Source organism: Microtus pennsylvanicus, chromosome 2, assembly GCF_037038515.1.
Source record: "Microtus pennsylvanicus isolate mMicPen1 chromosome 2, mMicPen1.hap1, whole genome shotgun sequence".
Taxonomy (NCBI): Eukaryota; Metazoa; Chordata; class Mammalia; order Rodentia; family Cricetidae; genus Microtus; species Microtus pennsylvanicus.
Window position 1 is genome coordinate 26,300,392 of NC_134580.1, and position 20,065 is coordinate 26,320,456.

General features: G+C 53.2%; 1 protein-coding gene across 5 annotated transcripts in view; it reads right to left on the minus strand.

The window, feature by feature from the left end:
- Nucleotides 1-17,344, minus strand: part of Hdac7 (histone deacetylase 7) — a 35,464-nt gene extending 18,120 nt beyond the window's left edge. For 2 of the 5 annotated variants that reach the window (XM_075960499.1, XM_075960500.1), the window contains exon 1: nucleotides 17,199-17,344. In XM_075960499.1, the coding sequence (XP_075816614.1) occupies nucleotides 17,199-17,217 (19 nt within the window). In that variant the 5' untranslated portion in view covers nucleotides 17,218-17,344. Of the gene's footprint in view, nucleotides 1-12,073; nucleotides 12,133-17,198 lie in introns of those variants that run through there. The other 3 variants (XM_075960503.1, XM_075960502.1, XM_075960501.1) reach the window with 2 other exon arrangements.
- Between the last annotated feature and the right edge of the window lie 2,721 nt (nucleotides 17,345-20,065).

The following is a 20,065-nucleotide window of genomic DNA, read 5'->3' on the forward strand; positions in this document are numbered from 1 at the left end:
GCCTGTCTCCTCAAGTTCTAATGTACCGGCTTCCTGAGGCCACTCCCTTGGTGTAGGAATCAGGAGCGCCCGAGGCGGGACACTATACCTGAGGGTTGTGGCTTCAGCCACAGCAAATTTGGAGCAGCCACCTAAGAGCCACTGCCATCTTCACTCAGTATTACTTCCGCCAGTGCAAAAGGATGCCAGGACAGAGGCTGGACTCTGGTCAGAGCTTTGGGAATGCCTGTCGGGGTGCCTTAGCATTGTGGGGAGATGCTCCATCCGGTAGCTCCGGGAAAGTTCTCTGGGAAGCCTCCTTCAGGCATTTCCCAGTGAACACCCACCTCAACTTGGTCTCCTCCAAGTTTGTGAACAAAGCCACCAAGTAAGACAGTGACTCCCCCCTCCACCTCATAACAGACCCAGAACTTCTTATCCCCTGTCTTTGGCTCGCAATGTCTCCTGTCGGTGCTGTCTCTACATCTCGCTTTCCCAAACCAACGGCTCAAAGCCCAGCCGGACCTAGGTCAGCGCACAGCACCCCTTCCTCCTGGACTCCAGGTTGGCTGCTCATAGCATTGTAAGCTGTCCAAGGGCAAGCCTGGGTTAAGCTCCAGAGGTTGGCTTTGGTTTGCCACTGCTCACCATCCTGGGACTTAGGATAGTGTAACCAGGCATAAGGTAGAAAATAAACACAGACTCGCAGGGAAATCTTGGTATTTCTCCTCAGTGGCTTAGGACGGTGGTTCACATCTGTGCAGTTCATTAACGATTCGGAGCGAGAGGGTAAGTTTATGAGTCAAGTGGTCTCAATTAGCACAGGACATGTGTTACTACCTACTCCCCCTTTCTGTCTTGTCTCCTTTTCTGTGTCCTGTCTTCCCAAGCTTTGGGACAGCTGAACTAAGAGCCTCTGGTCCCTTCCAGTTCTCCCTGCTATGTGCTACGTGGTGGAATCCCTACCCACATCATTGCCCGTGGCAAGTCAGGGAAAGGACAGCTTCAGACCTCCATTAGAGACCTAGGTAGCAACAGGAAGTCCACTGCAATCCAGGCTTCCAGGAAGAGCGAGTGACAGCAGAGGCGGTCCAGGCCAGTAGGGAGGACCCAGAGAGAGTCATCTAACCAATAAGAGACCTCACTCTTCCCTGAAGGGCCCATGAGAGGGCAGAATGACTTGAAAACAGGAACACAACTCTTTTAACCTGGATCCAAAGATGCCTCTCCTGTCCTTATTCTTCTGGAGGCCCAACTTTGTCCCTTCCTTAGGACCCCCATCTTCCAACTCTCTGGCCCAGCAACATCCCCACTTCTTCACACCCTTGGCATCTCACCTTTCCCAGGTAGTTTTTATTCCTCATCCTCATCTCCCACCCTTCTCTCTCAGGCCTGACTTTTACCTATGCCAGGGTGAGTGGGGCAGCGGGTACCCAGGCTTACCTGGGGGAGGGGAGCAAGGGAAGAGGGCTACCACCCCTGGAGAGGGCAAGCTCCCTGCTGCTCCAGGCTGGCCAAGTGGGATCTCCAGCTTCTGCAGCCAGCTACCAAGTGCCTTAGCTAGCTACTCCACTGCCTGGGCACAGTGCACAACAAGAACTCAAGGAAGCCCCAGTTCACCCAACAATGCCCTCAGCCCTCCCTAATGTGGTCAGATACCATCTTCCCTGGGCAGCCAAAGCACATGCCCAACAGCCTGAGAGGGGAAAAAGCAGGTTCGGGGGTGCGGGACCAGACGTGGGAGCATGTGGCTGGGGAGGGCAAGAGCGAGCTGGGGAGAGCAGGCCTTGAGAAGCAGAAAGTAAATGTCAGGAACAGGAAGAGTCTTCAAAGCGGGAAAAGACTGAGCTGTGACTGCAGGAAAGGGAGAGCTGGTAGGAGCTGTGAAGTAGGGGAGATAGGCACCCCAAGGACCCCAGTGTAGGGCCCCTTTATCTAGCTGCCCCATTCTTGATTGTCCAAGTAAAAGTCCCATTAAGCCTTTCTGAGATAACCTGGGTTAGAAATCTTTTCTTTGGAAATGGTGATCTCTCCCAGGCTCCCACAAAACTACAATAGGAACTTGGGTTGGTTGATACAGAAAAGACCCAGACAGGCTAGGAGGGGGAAGCAGACATGAGTTCTCACAACAACCTGTCCGCAGTGCCATCCCAGCTAGGGGCCAAGGAACTGAAGGCCCTCCCAGAAGGGTCAAGGAAACCGAAGGCTTTCTCTAGGCAGTATTTAGTGGCTACACTCCTCAGACCAGACCTAGTGCACAAGGTTGCTTCCTGGAGGGAGGTGGGTGCTGCTTTCTGGCCCCGTGCTCAGTGGGCAGCTCCAGGCATAAGGGACTCAAACCAACGGCCCATCATACCTTACCATCCATGCCTTGGTACACAGTTCTGTGAGGACATGCTGCCCCCCCCATTAATTCAGTCACCTCCGGAGGTCTGTCCGAGCCCCCATGTCAGGGCGGGACTGGTCCTATCTGCTCTCCTCACTTCTCATGCACTCCCAGTGTCCCCACACCTTGACACAGCATTGATAATGGGATCAGTGGTGGTGTTTATCAGCCATCCTCACCCGCAGTAACACCTCCTAAGGCACAGGAGGCCCTGTTGGTCCTGATGAATCACAGTGATCCTCTCCAGACTCCCTGCCTAAAACAGAAATATTTCTCAAGTTTTGTAATCCCCAAGAAAGAACTACCTCAGAAGCTGCCTCCTCTTTCTAGGGCTAATCTTCATTCTGAACGTCTCAGGACCCCCTTCTTCTGGAGGCTCTGGTCCTGGGAGGTTTCTGCACTGACTCTTAGTGTGTTCCCTGTGTAACAGTTAACTTTGGTGGTCAACCTGACATATGGGAAGAGAGACCTCAGCAGAAGCATTACCACCATCAGACTGGCCCGGTCTGCTCTATGAGGCTTTTTTTAAATTGCTAACTGACAGAGGAAAGCAGTGACACCCCAGCCAGGTGGTCCTGGGTTGTACGAGGAAGGTAGCTGAGAGAGGCAGAGAGAGCAAGCCGGGAAGCAGCACTCCTCCACGGTTTCTGCTTCCACATTCCTGCTTGAACTCCTTCCCTGACTTCCCTCAATGACAGATGTACTATGATGTGGAACCATAATCCAAACAAACCCTTTCCTCCTCCAAGTTGCTTTTGGTCATGGTGTTTACCACATTGCTGAAACCAGATTTTCTTCTTTTTTCCTTTCTTTTTTTTTTTTTTTTGGATAGGGTTTCTTTGTGTGGCTTTGAAGCCTGGAGCCTGTGCTGGATCTCACTCTATAGACCAAGCTGGCTTCAAACTCACAGAGATCTGCCGATCTGCCTGCTCCTGCCTCCCGAGTGCTGGGATTAAAGGTGTGCACCACCACCATCCAGCTCAGAAACCAGATTTGGACACGCTATCAGGTCCAGAGGTCCCCTGTATCCTGGGAATTAACTTGCATTTCCCCTAGGTCCTTGCCTTCACACTTGTGGGCAGTGAGACCTTCCGTGCCTCACGCCCCTGGTAACCACAGGTCTGGACACCAGGCACTCTGTGGAAAAGAGAAGAACTAATAACCTTGGGCCTTGTGGCTTGTGACAACGAAAGCAGGAATAGTTTGTGGCGGTGACCTATGACATAAGCTCTATTCACAAGAGCCACATGGATGTGTGTGCATGCATGCGGGCAAAGAGGCTGAATCCAAAAGCACTTTCTAGAAAAAAAGAACCTATCTATTCCCCAACTCTCTGCTAAGAGCCATGGAGTTCAAAACACCTGGGATAGTTCTCTAAGTGAAGATGGATGGCATCTCATGGTGCCATGAAGAGGCCTGAGCTGAGACGAGAAAGGGGATATATACTGCACCCCAATTCTTGCCTGAATTTGGGGACCCCCTGTCAGTGACCTCGCTACCTTTCTCAGAGGATGGCTATAGGGTCAAACCACATGGAAAAACAAGGAGAAAATTGATCCGAGGGACCAAGAACACTGTCCAGGGCTGGACCCTTCACCCTTCAGGAGGCTCTTGGTTGGGAGCTCCTGAGGCGCCAGTCATCCCCCCAGCCACCTCCACCACCACTTCCACCTTTTTGGGAAGCAATTGTAATCAGACTTAAGGAGTTCACTCAGTGTGGGGAACTTGGACTAACAAGTTTCCTTCCTGATCCAGAGCATCTAATCTCACCCAGAACCAAGAGCCTCAGCTACCCTGCTCCTATGAGCACATCACAACCCTGAGCAATTTCCAGACTAGGCCTGAGCACTGTGAGGTTCCACCCTGGGCCCCCGAGACAAGCTGGGTTTCTGGGCCTTACATCACTACCTCAGGCCCCAGTTTTGACCTCCTCTGTCCCACAAGGTGACAAGAATCCTGAGCCCAGGTTACTCTCAGCTCCTGGTCCCCTGCTATTGGCTAGAAAGGAAGCTACAGGAAGACTAGGCCTTAGCTGCAAGGGAAAAGCAGAGAGAGGCAGCAGGCCAAGGTCCTGGGTTCCAGGCTGAGCCCCCTATACTCCAGGTTGCAGCCTCAGAGTCTCTGGCCATGACACAGGAAGAACAAAACTTGACTACTTGTAAGGACTGGCAGAGGAGGGAAGAGGACCTCAAGAGAGTACAAAATAGCAAGGAGAAGGCCCATGGTGTCAGGCCTCTACGGCCAGTGAGAACCACGGGAAGACAGCTCTTCTTCCAGGCATCTGGCTGAACCTAGGAACGCTCAGGCCGATGCTGTCGTGGCAGAGGGAGGTGACAGGGCACTAGATCACCAGCAGAGGCCCAGATATACCAGTGTGAGAAGTGACTCCAAGCAGGTGCTGACACCCTCAAGAGGCCACCGAACTGGGAGCTCAGGAGGCATAGCTTCTGAGTACCCCGCTTCCTGCTTTCAAACAGTGAGCAGGATAAACAAGAGGACCTGAGCTGACTCCCCAGCATCCACGTGAAAAGCTGGGTATCAGGGCTGGAGAGATGGCTGCTCTTTCAGAGGACCTGGGTTGAATTCTCAGCACCCACATACTGGCTTACAACTGTCTGTAACTGTTTCAGGGGATTAGACTCCTTCTGGCCTCTGAAGGCACTGTACACACATGGTACAAACATGCCAAACATTCACACGTGTAAAATATAAACATTTAAAAAGCCAGCTGGGCACAGTGGCATGCATTTACAGTTCAGCAGTAGGGAGGCAGAGACAAGAGGATCCCTGGGACTCACTGGCCAGCCAGCCTGGCCTAACCAGCCCCATGTCCTAGTAAGAGACTGTCTCAAAATGACACCCAAGTTGGCTCTTGCCTCTACGCACATGTCCACCCCTCACACATGAAAACACTCACACACCTGCACATGTATACGCATATACCATCGTGTGTACACACACATGAATACATACACACCTGCAGACAGGGTTTCTCTGTATAGCCTTGGCTATCCTAGAATTCATGCTATAGACCAAGCTGACCTTGAACTCACAGAGATCCCTCTGACTCTGCTTCCTGAGTGCTGGAATTAAAGGAGTGCACTACCATTAACAAGCATACACACAAATTTTTAAAAAAATGTATTACTACTCTATAATCTAAAATATAATCTAAAAAGATTTTAAAATGTATACTAGTTACAGTTAGTAAAAAATTCAAACAGCCTAAAAATGTGTGACAGAATATAAATTTTTCATTCACCTCAGACTCCCTAAAAATTCCCTTGAATCAGACCTTTTTAAAACAGTTTCTTGTATCCACCCCCCCCATCCTTTCAAAACTTTATAGTCTTGGCTCTGATCTGCTTCTTGCTCAGATTTATTCACAGCCTAGGGGACAGTGGGCTCTTAAATGAAGCCTATGAGGCGAGTGAGGGTCCGTAGCATTAAGGACCTTGGCTAGGAGGTCAGGTGGGGAGAGCCAGCTAAATGACAACATCTGGTAGAGTTTCACCTGCTCCATCTGCGATCAAAAGGAAGGCCAGCTGTGGTCAGTCTCACACCATCACAGCTGCCCATTCTTCCCGTCTGCTCCGAACCTGGAAGAGCCCCCATCGTGGCACTAACAAATAGGTATCTGATCCCAGTGCACCCTTCCTCTTCGACCACAGGCATTTACCTTGTACACATCCTCGGCTCCATTCCTTTTCCCTAACCATCCCAACAACAGAGGCTTCCCTTTCCCTCCCACCCAAACTGTTGTGAGGGAGCACTAGCTGCTCCAATTGCCTTTCATCTGCTAACTGACCCAGTACTCATGAGAAGCCCCACGAGGTTACTGCTTTTATCTCTAGTGTAAAGATGTGTAGACTAAGACCCAGCAGCATTAAATATCCTGAGGTTAGGGACTGGAGAAATGGCTCAGGGGTTAAGAGCACTTACTGCTCTCGCAGAGAACCAAGGTTTGGTTCCCGGCACCCAAACACAGACAGTGTTCCCCTGAACACAGTGTTCCAGGGGATCCCATGCCTCTTCTGACCTCCACGGGTTCCTCTACTCACACTGTGCACATACATACACTCAGGCACATTTTGTGTGTGAAAAACACCTGAGGTCACATAGCGTGATGACTTTAGAATCCTGCACTCAACACACGCCTCTCAGCTGGCCAGTGCAGGGTAAACATAAGACAAAGAAAGCTCTTCGTCTCCAGGATGTGCCAGAGGCTGTCTCATTGACCTGTGGATACCCATGAAGACAGTCCCAAAGAGTCACCTGCAGGGACTGAACTTGGCAGAAGCAATAACAGGACTGTTAGCCACAGGTTTGGGGGCTCAGGGGGAACCCTATCCCATCCCATCTCTTCTCTAGAACCATGATTCTCAACCCTCCTAATGCTGCGATCCTCCTCATGTTGTGGTGACCCCCCAACCATAAAATAATTTTCATTACTACTTCACAATTGTGATTTTGTTACTGTTGGGAATCATAATGCAGATATCTGTGTCTTCCAATGGTCTTAGGTGACCCCTGTGAAAGGGTCATTCAGACCCCCAGGGGTCGTGACCCATAGGTTGAGAACCACTGATCTAGAGGCTCCTAAGCCCTCCTATAGCTTCTTATGAGAGGCCCCAAACAAACCGCACAGATCCTTTGAGGACACAGGCTCAGCTGGCAGAGAGGCAGCTTGGGATGGGTGCCTACCCAGACGGAGGTCTGGGGGTAGCTGCAAGGGGACAGGGAGATGGCGATGGCTGGCATGGCAGCTGGACACCCAGAGATCAGAGGGGCTTGAAATGCAGGGTTCAGGCTGCCTCTGCCCCCGCAGTGCACAGGCCCCTTCCCCTCCATCTCTGGGTGGCTGGGGCTCTAGGGCAGTTATTTTTAGCTCTTGACACCTGGGTATTTTGCAGCCACAGGATGTCCGGTTTGGAGTCCCTTTCTGGGAATCCCACATGAGGCTGTTGTAAACAGCCCCACACAGTGGTAGCCTGAGCCAGGAGCCAGTCGCTCCCCCCCACCAGCCCCGTTTGAAAATAATCAAACAGGAAGTAGATGTAACCATGTCATTGGCAGCTCAAGCATCCCAGGAGTAGCAGTGCCCCCCCCAGCTCTCGGTCATCTACCCAGCTCTTCATCCCACCTCTGGTGGCCTCTCTCACAAATCCTGAGGCAGCGGTCCAGGATCATATCTGTGAAGGCATGGCTCTCTTTAGAGCCTTGCTGCTCCCTGCTAATGAAGAGGGAGATCCTGCAGCCTCTGCCACTTCCCAGGGCCCCCTAGACCACTCCTTAGCCTTTCTGAACTCCCTCTGTGGAGCAAGAGCACACACCTCCGCAGGGTGGCTTTCCAGCCTTGCCACCACTCCCTATTTTCAGGGCCTGTCTTGCAGCCTGGCCTGCTCTGAAATGACCTGTCCACCTAGGGAACTCCTGAGCAGACAGGTTGCCCAGTCCAGACTGCCCTGCCATTTCTAGGCACTGAAAGCCCTCAGGCATGGAAGTTCTATGTTCACCCACAACTCCCTTGATCCAATAGCTCTAATCTTATTGGCAGTTCACCATAACGTCTACTCACTACTTATTTTGTTCTATTTAAGCAGGCAAGACCTAAGGCCCTGTCTGTGGGGCTCCAAGTTTAGGATTTGTCAACCTCTGCCTTGCCCTCCCCCCCGCACCCCCACCCTGTGCCCACTTCACCCAGCAGCCAGTCCCAGCCCTTTCTCAACTGCTTGCCCCAACAGGAAGCACAGTCACCACCCCAGTGCTGCCTCTGGGGGCGGTGACTTTTCCCCCTTGAGGGTTGCTGTTGGGTTGGGTCTATCTGTGCACCCCACTCCTGTTTGCTCCTAAGTCCTGCTTTTCCTTGCTGTTCTTTCTTAGAACCCCCACCGGCACCATCCAAAGGTCTCCCTGCCTCGTCTGAGAGGGCAGGGGAAAGGTCCAAGCTATTTGATATATTATTCTAACCATTAGTATTAATCATTTTAACCATTGATATTAATAATGGTCAGCAGGCATATATTAATGCTGACAATGCATTCCCTACCACAGCCTTATAAAGTCGGCGTTATTACAAAAGAAACTGAGGCTTCAAGAGGTAAAGAAACATGCAAAGGGCAGTGTGGCTTAGCCATAGAGAGCTTGTCTACCAGGAGAGAGGCCCTGGACTTATCTCCAACACCACAAAAGACAGGGGAGAAAGGAGAGAGAACAAAAGAGAGGGGAAGGGGAGAAGTGGGGGAGGAAGAGGGGAGAAAAGAAACGCCTGTGCTTGCAAAACCTAAGCTCATGATCAGCACACGGGCATGGACACCTCCTAATAGGTGGTAAAGGGAGGCCACCAAGGGACACACAGGACAGTAAAGCGGCTCCTAGCTTTGGCATGCTTCCACAAAGCATGAGATGCTTTATCCAAAACATACCAAATAACAAACACCATCTCTGCCAAGTCCCTCCCGCGCCTTGTCTCTAGGAGGCTCATCTTCACTTCCTTGTTCATCTGCTATTTCCCCAGTTCCTTGAATGTGCATTTTACCATTGTATTGGCTTCCTGTAAGCGGCCTCCAGCGGGGTATAACTGAACAAGCAGACCTCTCAGGGTGCCCTAGAGGATCACATGCCGTGAGTGCACTCTGGAAACTGTCAAGTCCTGTAGAAAATTCCAGTTGCATAACCAGAGCAAGTCACCCTAAGACTGGTACTCAGAAGAAATTCTTTTGGAAGGATACAGCCTCTTCCGCAATCCCAAGCCTCTGCTCTGGGGAGACCTCGGCAGGTGAAAGGGTGGAGGCACCCACTAGTGCAGAGAGGAGCACCCTCACACAGGACAGCCAGATTAACCCCAGCTTTGGGCAAGGTGGAGGACACTGGTCACAGACCCTGTCCTCCCACTGGCCTGGGGGTGGGCTCTTAGTACAAACCAAGCAAATGGGAGGCATCTGGAGTCTGTGAATAGCAACAAGCTATGAATGCTGGCACTCACTGAGATGCCACATTAATATTAATGACTGTAAATACCCCAGACATCCCCAAATCCAGTCATGTCGTAGTAGTCTCCTTTTGCCTGTTATTTTTAGAAAATGGCGGAAGTCTATCAGGCAGATTCTCCTGGTGATTCCCATTCCCTTCTGTGGCCAGGACTGCCCTTGACACTTATCAAAGATCTTTCCGGACCACAAATCCAGCTAGGGTGCTTACACAGCCTTCACGGAGTTCAACAGCCAGATGTACGGTCCTGAGCACCTGGTGTGAACAAAGTCACTTCAAGGGCAACTTCTAGCTAAATGGGGACTGGATGAGATGGGGATAGCTCACAGGGAGGTAGAGATGGCTGACCGAAAAATCCAGCATGCACGGTGCCATGTCGTGTTAGAAAAAAAAAAAGACAGGGCTGGAGAGATGGCTCAGTGGTTAAGAGCATTGCCTGCTCTTCCAAAGGTCCTGAGTTCAATTCCCTGCAACCACATGGAGGCTCACAACCATCTGTAATAAGGTCTGGTGCCCTCTTCTGGCCTTCGGCATACACACAGATAGACTATTGTATACATAATAAATAATAAATAAATATTTTTTTAAAAAAAGACAGCTTTAAGGGGCACACAAGAAAGAGAGAAGGCATGTGCTGAGGGCCCAGGGCCACCTCATGTAGAGCTTACACCATGTGCTACTGTCCCTTGATGCCGCCGTTCTGTATCATGTTTCTGCAGAAGTATCTTTGTGGTAACAATGCATGTATACACACATGCAGGTGCACACCCTGGAAGCAAAGTCTACACATGACCCAGGGCCCCCTGAGAACTAGGCTACTGGGTTTTCAAGAATACCACATATTCTCGGGCCCCATATCCTCAGGGAATCCATGGGATCTACACGCTCTGGGCATCTGCCTCTTGTGAATCACGCCAAGAGCCTAGCCCAGGCTAGGCAAAGTCAGGCCTTGCTTAGCGAATGCCTGTTGGCTGAATAATGATATTTCCTGAAAGCAACGCCTCATGTCTCCTCCAGGCCCAGTGCGCTGGGAATACTGCTGATGTCACTGACCTGCCCACCCCTCCTCTGCTTCACCCTCCTCCTAAGGGCTGCCAGGGAGGAGCTAAAGGAAAGGTCACCAACAGCAGATGTTGGCAAGGTACTCACAGAGGAGGTGATTAAAGGGCCTATCTGCCCGGCATGGCAGGGCCAGTCCCTTAGACAAGCCAGCTGGCTATGAAGCCTGGGGTCCCCTCTCACCCTGCTTCTCTGAGAAGGGAGTGACGAGAGAAGCAGGGGTCCACCCTATGACTGTTGGCTATAGACGCCTGCTGTTTCAGGCCCACAAGGGTGGGGGAATCTAGAGCAGGGAATTTGGCCTGGTTTTTCATGTGAATTGGGGCCGGGCCCCACTCTGTCATGTCTCCAACATTCTCTATTTCTGACCTTCAAAAATATGAACAATAACAATAATAAGGATGAGTATTCAGCGTGCACTGGTTTCCTACCAGACATGGCATAAGTCACGTACACTATCTCCTTTAATCTCTATAGCAACTCTGTGAGACTGAAAACATAATTATCTTCACATAGCAATAAAGAAACTGAGTCTCAGAGAAGGAGGTGCCCAAGCTTAGCCTGTTGCCGGAGAAAGAGTCAGCCCAGACCAGCCGTTCTTTCCTCTTGTCCCTACTGGAAGCACCTCTTGCTGGGTTTTGCCACTGACACAGGGCGATAGGAACTGACATCTGGGGGATGCTTTAGACTCGGGGAGTTTACACCCCAGGTGAGGACGACTCCGGAACAGACAGGAGGAAACCGACTTCGTCACACTAGCCCTCACAGTTACCCCATTAGCACTCAAACCCAGATCTTGGGCCTTAATTTTTCTCCATTTCATACAACCCTCTGGCCCAGAGCCTTATCTCCTCTGAGCTCTGGGCTCCCTGCGTGCAACCCTGTGCTGAGCGCCGAGTGAGGGTGCTCAGTCTGCTGCCTCACCAACTCTGAGCGGTGACTCACTTCGGGACCCAGGGGAAGCACAGCCCGGTTTGCCGCGCCTCCAGTTCCCCGCCTCCACATTTGCTAACCGAAACCCGACTGCTGCTATTTTTAACCCTCCAGCTCCCCCTTGCCTGGGGCTCCCCCCTTTACCCCCACCCCCTTGCCCCAACCCGGTGGCACCAGTCTGTCATTCTGAGAGCACTTCTACAACCTGAAGGCCCCGGAGGGCGCAGCGGATGCCCCGGACGTGCAGGTTTGTGGGGCAAGCAAAACAAGTCGGTTACAGCCCAGTCTCCGAATTCCCCCACCCCGACTCTTTCCGATCCTGTACCTCCCAGCCTGCCCTACTCCTCCCTACCATCCATCCAGAGGGCTGCAGAAGGGGAACCGGACTTCTGGGTTGAGGGCTACTGTAGGAAAAAGGATGGGATCCAGCTCCGCAGGGAGTAGAGCTGAAGGCAAGAGCAATGGGAGTTCCCTGGTTAGTCCTGGCTTTTGAAGCCGAGGGTTTCGGACCGCCAGAGTTTCCCATCTCGGTGTGGCAATGTAAGGACAAGGAAAGTGGCCTGGGGATAGGGTAGGGACACTGAGTCCGATCTGCCTCCTCCACTCCCCCACCCCCAACAGGAGCCTGCTGCCGGGGCAGGCAACGGCTGGGAGGCAAGGGCCAAGGAACGAAGACACTTGAGGCGCCTGAAGAGAGGACTAAGCCAAAGGGGGAGGGAAGCAGACCTCTTCTCTTTCTTCTAGGCTCCTCCAATCCCTCGGGGCTGCACTTTCTTGTGCCAGCTGCCAGTGGGAAGCTCTGGGTCTCTCAGGGAAAACCCTCTACTGAGGAGACAGAAGAGATCTGAAGGCTACCAGTCGACAGCAGGAAGGTGAAAGAGAACCTCCTTAGAGAGGGGTGCAGGGGCAGGCCTGCAGGTGGACCCAAGAGGGTACTTCCTTCTGGCGGAAGTAGAGCAGGTGGCGTGAACCAGACCCCTCTGCCCCTCTGGTCCGAAGAGTCATCCAGCTTAGGGTGCAGATGTGAGGGTACAGATGAACCTCCTAAGCTCAGGTCTTCCTACACACTCTTCTGGACTGAGTGTTGCTGGGCAGCTTTTTCCTGAGTGTTTCCTAAGAGTCTTCCCGCACATGCCCCCTCCCCTTCTCCCCTCCCTTTACTTCTAGTTCTGTTATCTCACAGGACCCAGGTTGCCTCTGAGCGTTGACTGGCCCCCCCCTCCTTGGTGACCCTGAACTAGATAAATAAATCCCAGTGGCCACAGAGGCAGCCAGCTACACCCGGAGGGGAGGGACCTGGCACAGTGGTTCCCTAGGTTGGGAAGGTAGGAAGAGAAGGAGGTGGGAGGAAAGTGAAGCAGGAGGGTCAGGAATGGATGGTGCTTGGGAGCTCCTGACAGTCTGCCAGGTTTCTTAACCTTAACCTGAGCCCTATTTGGCTGCTCCTACTTCTCTGCCCCTCCGTCAACCTGTGGGGGGCTGCATGAAGAAAGAGTCTGTTAGTCCGGTTCCAGCCCTCAGCGAGAGCTCAGGCCAGATGCCTTGCCTAGCTCCAGGGAGCTTCCATGTATGGTTTAGCAGAAGGTGGACTCACTTCTAGTCTGGGGAGAAAAGGTGTCAATGTCCGCTCAGGGCTCCCAAGGCCACCTTGTCTGAGGAAGTCCCACCTTGTTTGTTATCACTTCACCCAGTTCATTTCCTTCACAGGACTTATCGGCCCAAGGCTTTTTTGCTCTCCAGCGGAGTGGTGATGCCCTGAGGTCAGACGTGCTCACCTTTGTGCACACTCACTGCATATCTGTGTCCAGTGCTCCGCAAGTCTGTGACAAATGGATGCACCGTTGAGTGGCCGGCTTGGCAAATGAGCGTCCCTGGCTGTCAGTGTGATTCTTGAGGGTTTCAAGGTAACAATAACAAGGCCAGAAAGGCTGGAACCCCAAAAGAAAAGTCAGTGCCCCTCTGAGGCAGCATCGACACCAGACTGCACTACCTGGTTCCTTTCACCATGCCAGGCATGAGTATACACTCAGGTACCCACATTAAACCATGGACCAGTCTTAGGAGGCTTGCACTGTGTCTGAGTTCTTCCTCTAAATATCCCCGTGACCTCAGACATGCCACACACCTGCACGTCTGTCTCCTCCACAGAAATAAATGAAGAGAGCACAGCTTGGCACCTGAATCACCCAGCACATAAACAGAAATGCAGGTTCCTCACCCCACTCCTGCAGACTCTGACAGATGGTGGGAATGGGCCAGAGGATGTTCCTAACATATTCATCATATGATCCCGACGCACCTGGTCCAGTAACCAGCATGTAATGACCGACCATGGATGGACGGGAGACCAGACATGGTGGCACATGCCTTTAATCCCAGCACTTAGGAAGCAGAGGCAGGCAGATCTCTGTGAGTTCGAGGCGAGCCTGGTTTACAGAGCTAGTTCCTCCAGGAATGCCAGGGTTACAGAGAACAACCCTGTCAGGAAGGAAGGAAGGAAGGAAGGAAGGAAGGAAGGAAGGAAGGAAGGAAGGAAGGAAGGAAAAGACACAGAGAGAAAAGAGAAAAACCATGGACAGTGCTTTATAGGCTAACATCTGGACACCTGTGGAAAAGCAGCTCCTACATAGGTCCACATCCCCTAAAACCTGCCCATAGGCTCCATATACCCCACACAGTGCCATAACTCACAAAGGTGCACAAGACTCAGAAGACACACATCTGTGCCACATGTGTGCATACCCCCAAACAGCCGGCGGAGCCAGAACATGGATCACAGATTGCTACAGAACCACCACATCGACATCTTCAGCCCTTGGGCAAACACAGACACCCACCACACACCCAGTGCATACACACATATCACATGGAGACTCACACTAAACAGATGCTATCCTGAATTTATTTTGCCTCTGGGAACAAGTCCAGAACCAAAGGAGCTATGCTCTGCTGATGAAAACATCCCCCCCTGCCTCTGCCACCCCCACCCCATGCCCCAGGCAGCTTGCTGTCCACCACCCCTTGAATGACTGGACGTGGGCATGGAGAGAAAGAGCCCCATGAGAGGAGGCAGCCGCTGAAGTCAGTGTTTTCAAACTGCTTGGAGCCCTCCCCAAGTCCACCCTACTTCTCTTTCCTTGCCTGCCGAGAGATACTGTGGGACCTCTACTCAGCCCCCCAGTCAGCGCTTGGTCAGGCCCCTTGTCTGGATTCCCAGGCTCTGGTCCTACAAAGCCAAAAGGATTAGGGAGTAGCTAGACCAGGGGACTCCCAGTACGTGGGCCACTAAGGAAAAGGGCTGTCTGGAGCGCCTTCCTGAAGCCCTAAGGCCTAAGGCCCTCATGGAACGTTACCACAGAAACAGGGAAAATATTATAAGGAACACAATACCCGGCAGGGTCACCTGCTGACCATGCTTCCTGCTGGGCTGCCCACCCCCATCTCATGGCACTCAGAACCTTCTCCGGCCTCAGTCTGGGCCTCCTAGCCAGACCTTTCCTTCCTGCTGCCCCTGGATGAGGGAAACAGCCTCAAGCAAAAGCTCTGCTGTCCTGTGCTTCCAAACAACATCAGGGATGGCTCAGTGGGCCCCCTACTCCTAGTCCCTACTCCCCCAACACAGGAAATCAAGGCTTCCTGCCCCAGAGGAAGTGCCCCATCTAGTGAACAAATCCAACATATACAAATTTGCAGTCCTGGAGCTGGTGCCTCCAGGGGACATGCCCTGGAGGCTTGCAATACCCCATACTCCTCTGGAGGCTCCAGACCTCATCGGACTAAGGAAGAGCTTGGGCAAGAATAGTCACTGGCAGGGGCAGAAGGTCTGGTTTGTGCCATTCCTTGGCTGGGTGACCCTGGGTCTTGCTCATCTTTCTCTCAGACCTCTGCCAGCTTCAAACTACTGGTTCTCAAGGAAAGGCCACAGGGAAGGAGGCAGAAGGGATGATGGATTTCAAAGGGTTCGTCTCCCCAGTCCTGGGATGTATGCCTATAAAATGTTCCTCATTCTCAGTCCCATTGGAACAAAGCCACCAGTCACTATAGGTGACAACCATTATTCCTGAGGCAAGGACATAATACTTCCCACCCCACCTGTCCCCCTACTCCCTAAAGGACACTGGTCATTTGGGGTTTGTCCCTCTGGTTCTGAACTCTGGAAAGGGGACTCAGGATTCTCTCCACCCCCATGATGTGAATTGTGGGGGACAGTGAGCTTAAGTGGGGTGACCAGCTTAGGTGCAAAACCTTCTTCAGCTCAAAACCTCAGTTTATCCCGATATGTAGACAGTGCCCATCCAAGCCTGAATGAGCGACAGAGGATGCAGGTACACAGTTCCCAACCTTTCCAAAGCACAGCTCTGAGCTCCTAGCTTGGGAGGGACATCAGAGAACTAAAGGCAGGGAGACAAGCCCCAGTGGGTCCAAGACTTGGTCCAATCTCACTTATCTGGGTACCACACAATGGAAGAGCTCTGAGCCTCAGTTTCCCTCAGAAGTGAGCGTAAAGAAAATGAGTTACAGAGGGGAGCGGGCAGGGGGACGAGAGAGCAAGGGGTACGGGTGAAGGCATGATTTGCAGCAGTTGAAGAAGCTGGGAAGGTGTGAGAGGGTTGCCATAGACGGGGGCATGGATGGCATCCTACTGGGGTCCTCTTGGGAAGAAATGGGTCACTTAAATACAAGTTAGAGGGTAGGAACCAACCAGAGTTATAGTCTCTGATGGTTGGGCAAGGAATTTGAGCAAAGTCCCATAAGTCTACGTAAAAGTCTGGGGGACTAGCTCCTGATTCCAGATGTTGAGCTCCCATCAGGGCCACGGAGGGCCAATGTCCTATTATCACCCTAAAAATTGGCAGGCAGAGCTGGGCCTCAAGCAGATGCTGAGCTGGGATGTGGGAAGGGATAGTTAGCAGCAAGCCAGCCAATTCCAGATGCAGGAGGCTTTTGGGAATGTTGGACAGCCAGCAAGAACAGTTAAGGGCCACAGTGGCCGCCCCGGGTCGATCCTAAACTGGCAGCCATTGGGAAGGAAGTGGGACACAGTAGGTGACCTGCAGGACCCAGGTTTTCTTCCAACTTACTGGCTGAGAAATTGTGGCAGTGGAAAGACAGCTCAATTTGCCCGAGTTCTCATACTTCTGGGCACTAACAGACCTGGGGGGGGGACACATTCAACTTCCCACCTCCCTACGGCTCAGTACACAGCCTGCAGCCCCCACTTTCCCACACCTCAAGGGCACTGTCCTCACAGCTCAGTTGGGCACAGGTGTCTCTTCACTCCAATGGGTGATCAAGGATAAGGGTTGATGCTCAGAGAAATCTCCGAGCCCAATACCCCTTCAGGGGTCATTTTCTCTGGTCACTGGATCTGAGGAGAGCCCTGACCGGCTATGCGAGATGGGAGCGATGATGTCCAGCCTCACAAACACGGCCCAAGTTCAGTGGGTCCTACCATTTGCCCTCCCGCTTCCAAACCTTCCGCCACGGAGCACCGCCTCCTGTCCGGGCCTCGGCGGCCGTCCGTGCCTCCCGGATCCCCGGGAGGAGGGTGACGGGACGCCCAGCCCATGCACAGGCCTCCCACTGCCTCCCCAAGGCCTGTCGCTGCCCCGAAGCAGGCGGATGTGGGCACCCCGCAGGAGGCCGGAGTTCTGTGGCCCCGGAACCAGCTCGGGGCTCCCGAGCGGGCCAGAGCCCCGCCGAGCGGACGCGGTGGAGCGCGCACGGAGGACCCGGGCAACCGGACCAGCCGGAGACCCAGCGGCAGCGGCTGCCGGAGCTAGGGCGGGCGGTGCAGGGTGCCGCGCGCAGGGCGGGGCGGGCGGGGCGGGGGCGGCCGCCCGGTACTCACCCGCGCCGGGGCTGTGCATCCAGGGGCCGGGGCCCTCAGAGCCGGGGGCTCATGGCGGGCGGGGGGCCGGGGCGCCGGCCTCACATCCCCCCGGTCGCCGGAGGCTGCAGAGCGACTGTGAGACGGCGAGAGGAAGGGAGGGGGCCGGGAGGGGGAGGGCCCTGGCAGCCAGGCCGGCCGGGTAGGATGACAATGGAAGGAAATGCTTTATCTGAGTCTGAGAGCGGGCCAAGGGGGAGGGGAGGGAGGGGGCCGGCGCTCGCGGCCCTGGGACACACCACCCCGGCAGGCTTTGCTCAGCGGCACACAGGCTGGCTGCAGACACCGATCGCGGCGGGGCGCGGCACACCGCCCCGGGAGGCAGCGCCGAACCCGGAACGCGGGACGCTGCCGGACCCGCGCGCGGCCGCCGAGCCCCTGCCACCGCGCGGCGCTGCGCCCAGCGCACAATTCCCGGAAACCCAGATACCTGAGTGCACGCACCCGTGCATACACAGCGTACACGAGCGTGCATCCATGTTTACACAGGCCAGGGTGATTTACACTTCGGGGAAGGACTCCTGTGTACACATCTACACAATAAGAAGTCCTCGAGAAGAGAGCTACACATAGAAGAACAGGACATGCTTAGAGTCCCAAGCAAGGAATCCCAGACGACACCCCCCCCACACCCCCCGCCGCCTCATTCCACCCCTCACACACACACAAGCAGGACTCGCCTCAGGAAAGCTTCAGGATCTGATTTGAATCACTGCCCAGTCCAACCCCAGTGGCACCCCCCCAATGCCTGCTGAGGGGAGCAGAAGGGTCCAGCCTGTTCCTATTAAAAGAAAAAAAGGGGGTGGGGTGGTGCAGTTTTTGAAAGTTTTCTTTTTTCGAAGACATTTCTCAAGGGATTTCCTTCCATCCTCTCCTCTTCCTCTCTTCCATTCCTCTTCCTCCACAATAACCCCCCTTGCCCCCCCAGTCCCTATGAGTCAAACTTCAGCAATGTGCCCAGTGTCCCCCAGCGCATTACAGTGGATCACAGAAATGTTCCAGTCTGTGAGTCGGAATGCAGACGCCTCCAGCCCTCCCTCAGCTAATAAACTCTGCTGAGGACTGGCTTTGCAGCCCTCCCTGCATCTCCCCCAATCTCTTAGACGAAGACGACGATGGAGGTCAGATTCAAGGGTCAGGGGCTGAGGACCTTCCCCCTGGGCTGCCTGCCTTGACCTATCAGTTCGTTGCCTCCAGCAATCTGTTGGGTCAGAACACTGGGGCGGTAGAAGTCATCCACCAGGAACACTGGGCTCCCCTTCCTCTGAGGTACCCAGCCTTTGACAAGCAGCTTCCTTCTGATCACATCCTACTCACCGAGTCCTAGGAACTTGCAGAATCTTTAGAAACAGAGACAGCGTTAGAGCTGTTTTGTCATGGAAGACAGAATCGTGAGTGGTCTAGAGGGTCTTCTTTCACCACGCTGCTGCTAAACACCCTCAGTGACAGGTCAGGTCTCACTACCTGTCGCTCCCTTGATTTCAGCCGCTGACTTTAGCCGCTCTGTACCTGTTAATGTGTATCACAAATGCTTTCTCTAGCATCGATGGCCTCTTGCGTGGTACCACATGCATCCCTGCCCGGTGCTTCCCACTATGTTCCTCCCCAGCAGTTACTATTAGTACTGCTTTAGCCAGTCCTGGCTGATGACTGTTCCCTATCATGTCCTCCGACTTACTCACTTCCTAGCCTTGGCCTAAGACGCTCCCTACAGAGCAAATGCCCTCAGCACCCTTTCTCCTGTGCTGAGAATCCCGACAAGAAACGTTTCGTGGTTCCCATAGCCAGAAAGATTTTGCTATTCCTTGAAGGACCCCAACACTGTAGGTTTTTCTCTACACACTGACCTTCACTCATCTAGTCTGCTAGTCGTGACCTCATCTTCCCTACAAGCACTCAGGCTTGAAAGCACTACCTCAGCCATGGCTGCATTTCTCATAGCACTTTGCACAGAATTCAAACTCAGTATGTGCTTTGTTGAATTATGACAGATATTCATGGACTTCAAGGATCCTTCTCCTGCTGGACATCTTGAATACACCCTTCAGTCCATTACCCATATGGGCTCTGAAAGACATTCTTGCCCTTCTACGGAGCCCTCTTTCCAAAGCAGATCTCCCTCCTTCCAAATCCTGCCTTGAGGCCTGTGGCCCTTCAGAAAAGCCACGGGTGGTCACAGCAGACCACCAGTCTCTTTGTTGTACCCGTACATTACCCCATGTGCCTGTCTTCCTTTCCTGTAGCTGTGGCAACGCTGAATTTGAGCCCTAGTTTGATGATTTCTACAGATGCAGCATTCGTGTATTTGTTTGTGAATCTGCCTTTTCTTTTTAATCTAACCACCACTCATTTCTGGGTGATTGGAATAAAGATGTGTGGCTGCCTGGCAATGCACACACCAGGACTCGCTGCCTTCCACCTGTAGGCAAAGAAGAAAACAACATGTACAGCAGGTGTCCGGGATGCTGAACTGAGCCCCTGCTTCTGCTGCCAGATTTACCTGCAGCGCCAACAGCCCCTGCCCCACGTGGATTCCCAAGCCAGTTTCTAAGTTCCAGGTTCCCTACTGGCGTTTGTTAGCCTCCAGGATCCCTAGAAATATAAGGCAGAAGAATGCAGGCTACCTCCTTCTTGCTGTGCTGGGTGGTTCCCATGGGAGGTTTCTAAAGAACTTGAGTCTAGACTTCTCACAACCTGCTCAATTGGACACCTGGTATAAGAGCCTGGCCCCATAGGATCTGCCCTGGGTTCTCCCAAGCTCCCCTAGGTCTCTGGACAACATAAAGCCTGCAGGTGCCCATTTCTGCTTTCCCGTGATTTAGGGCCTA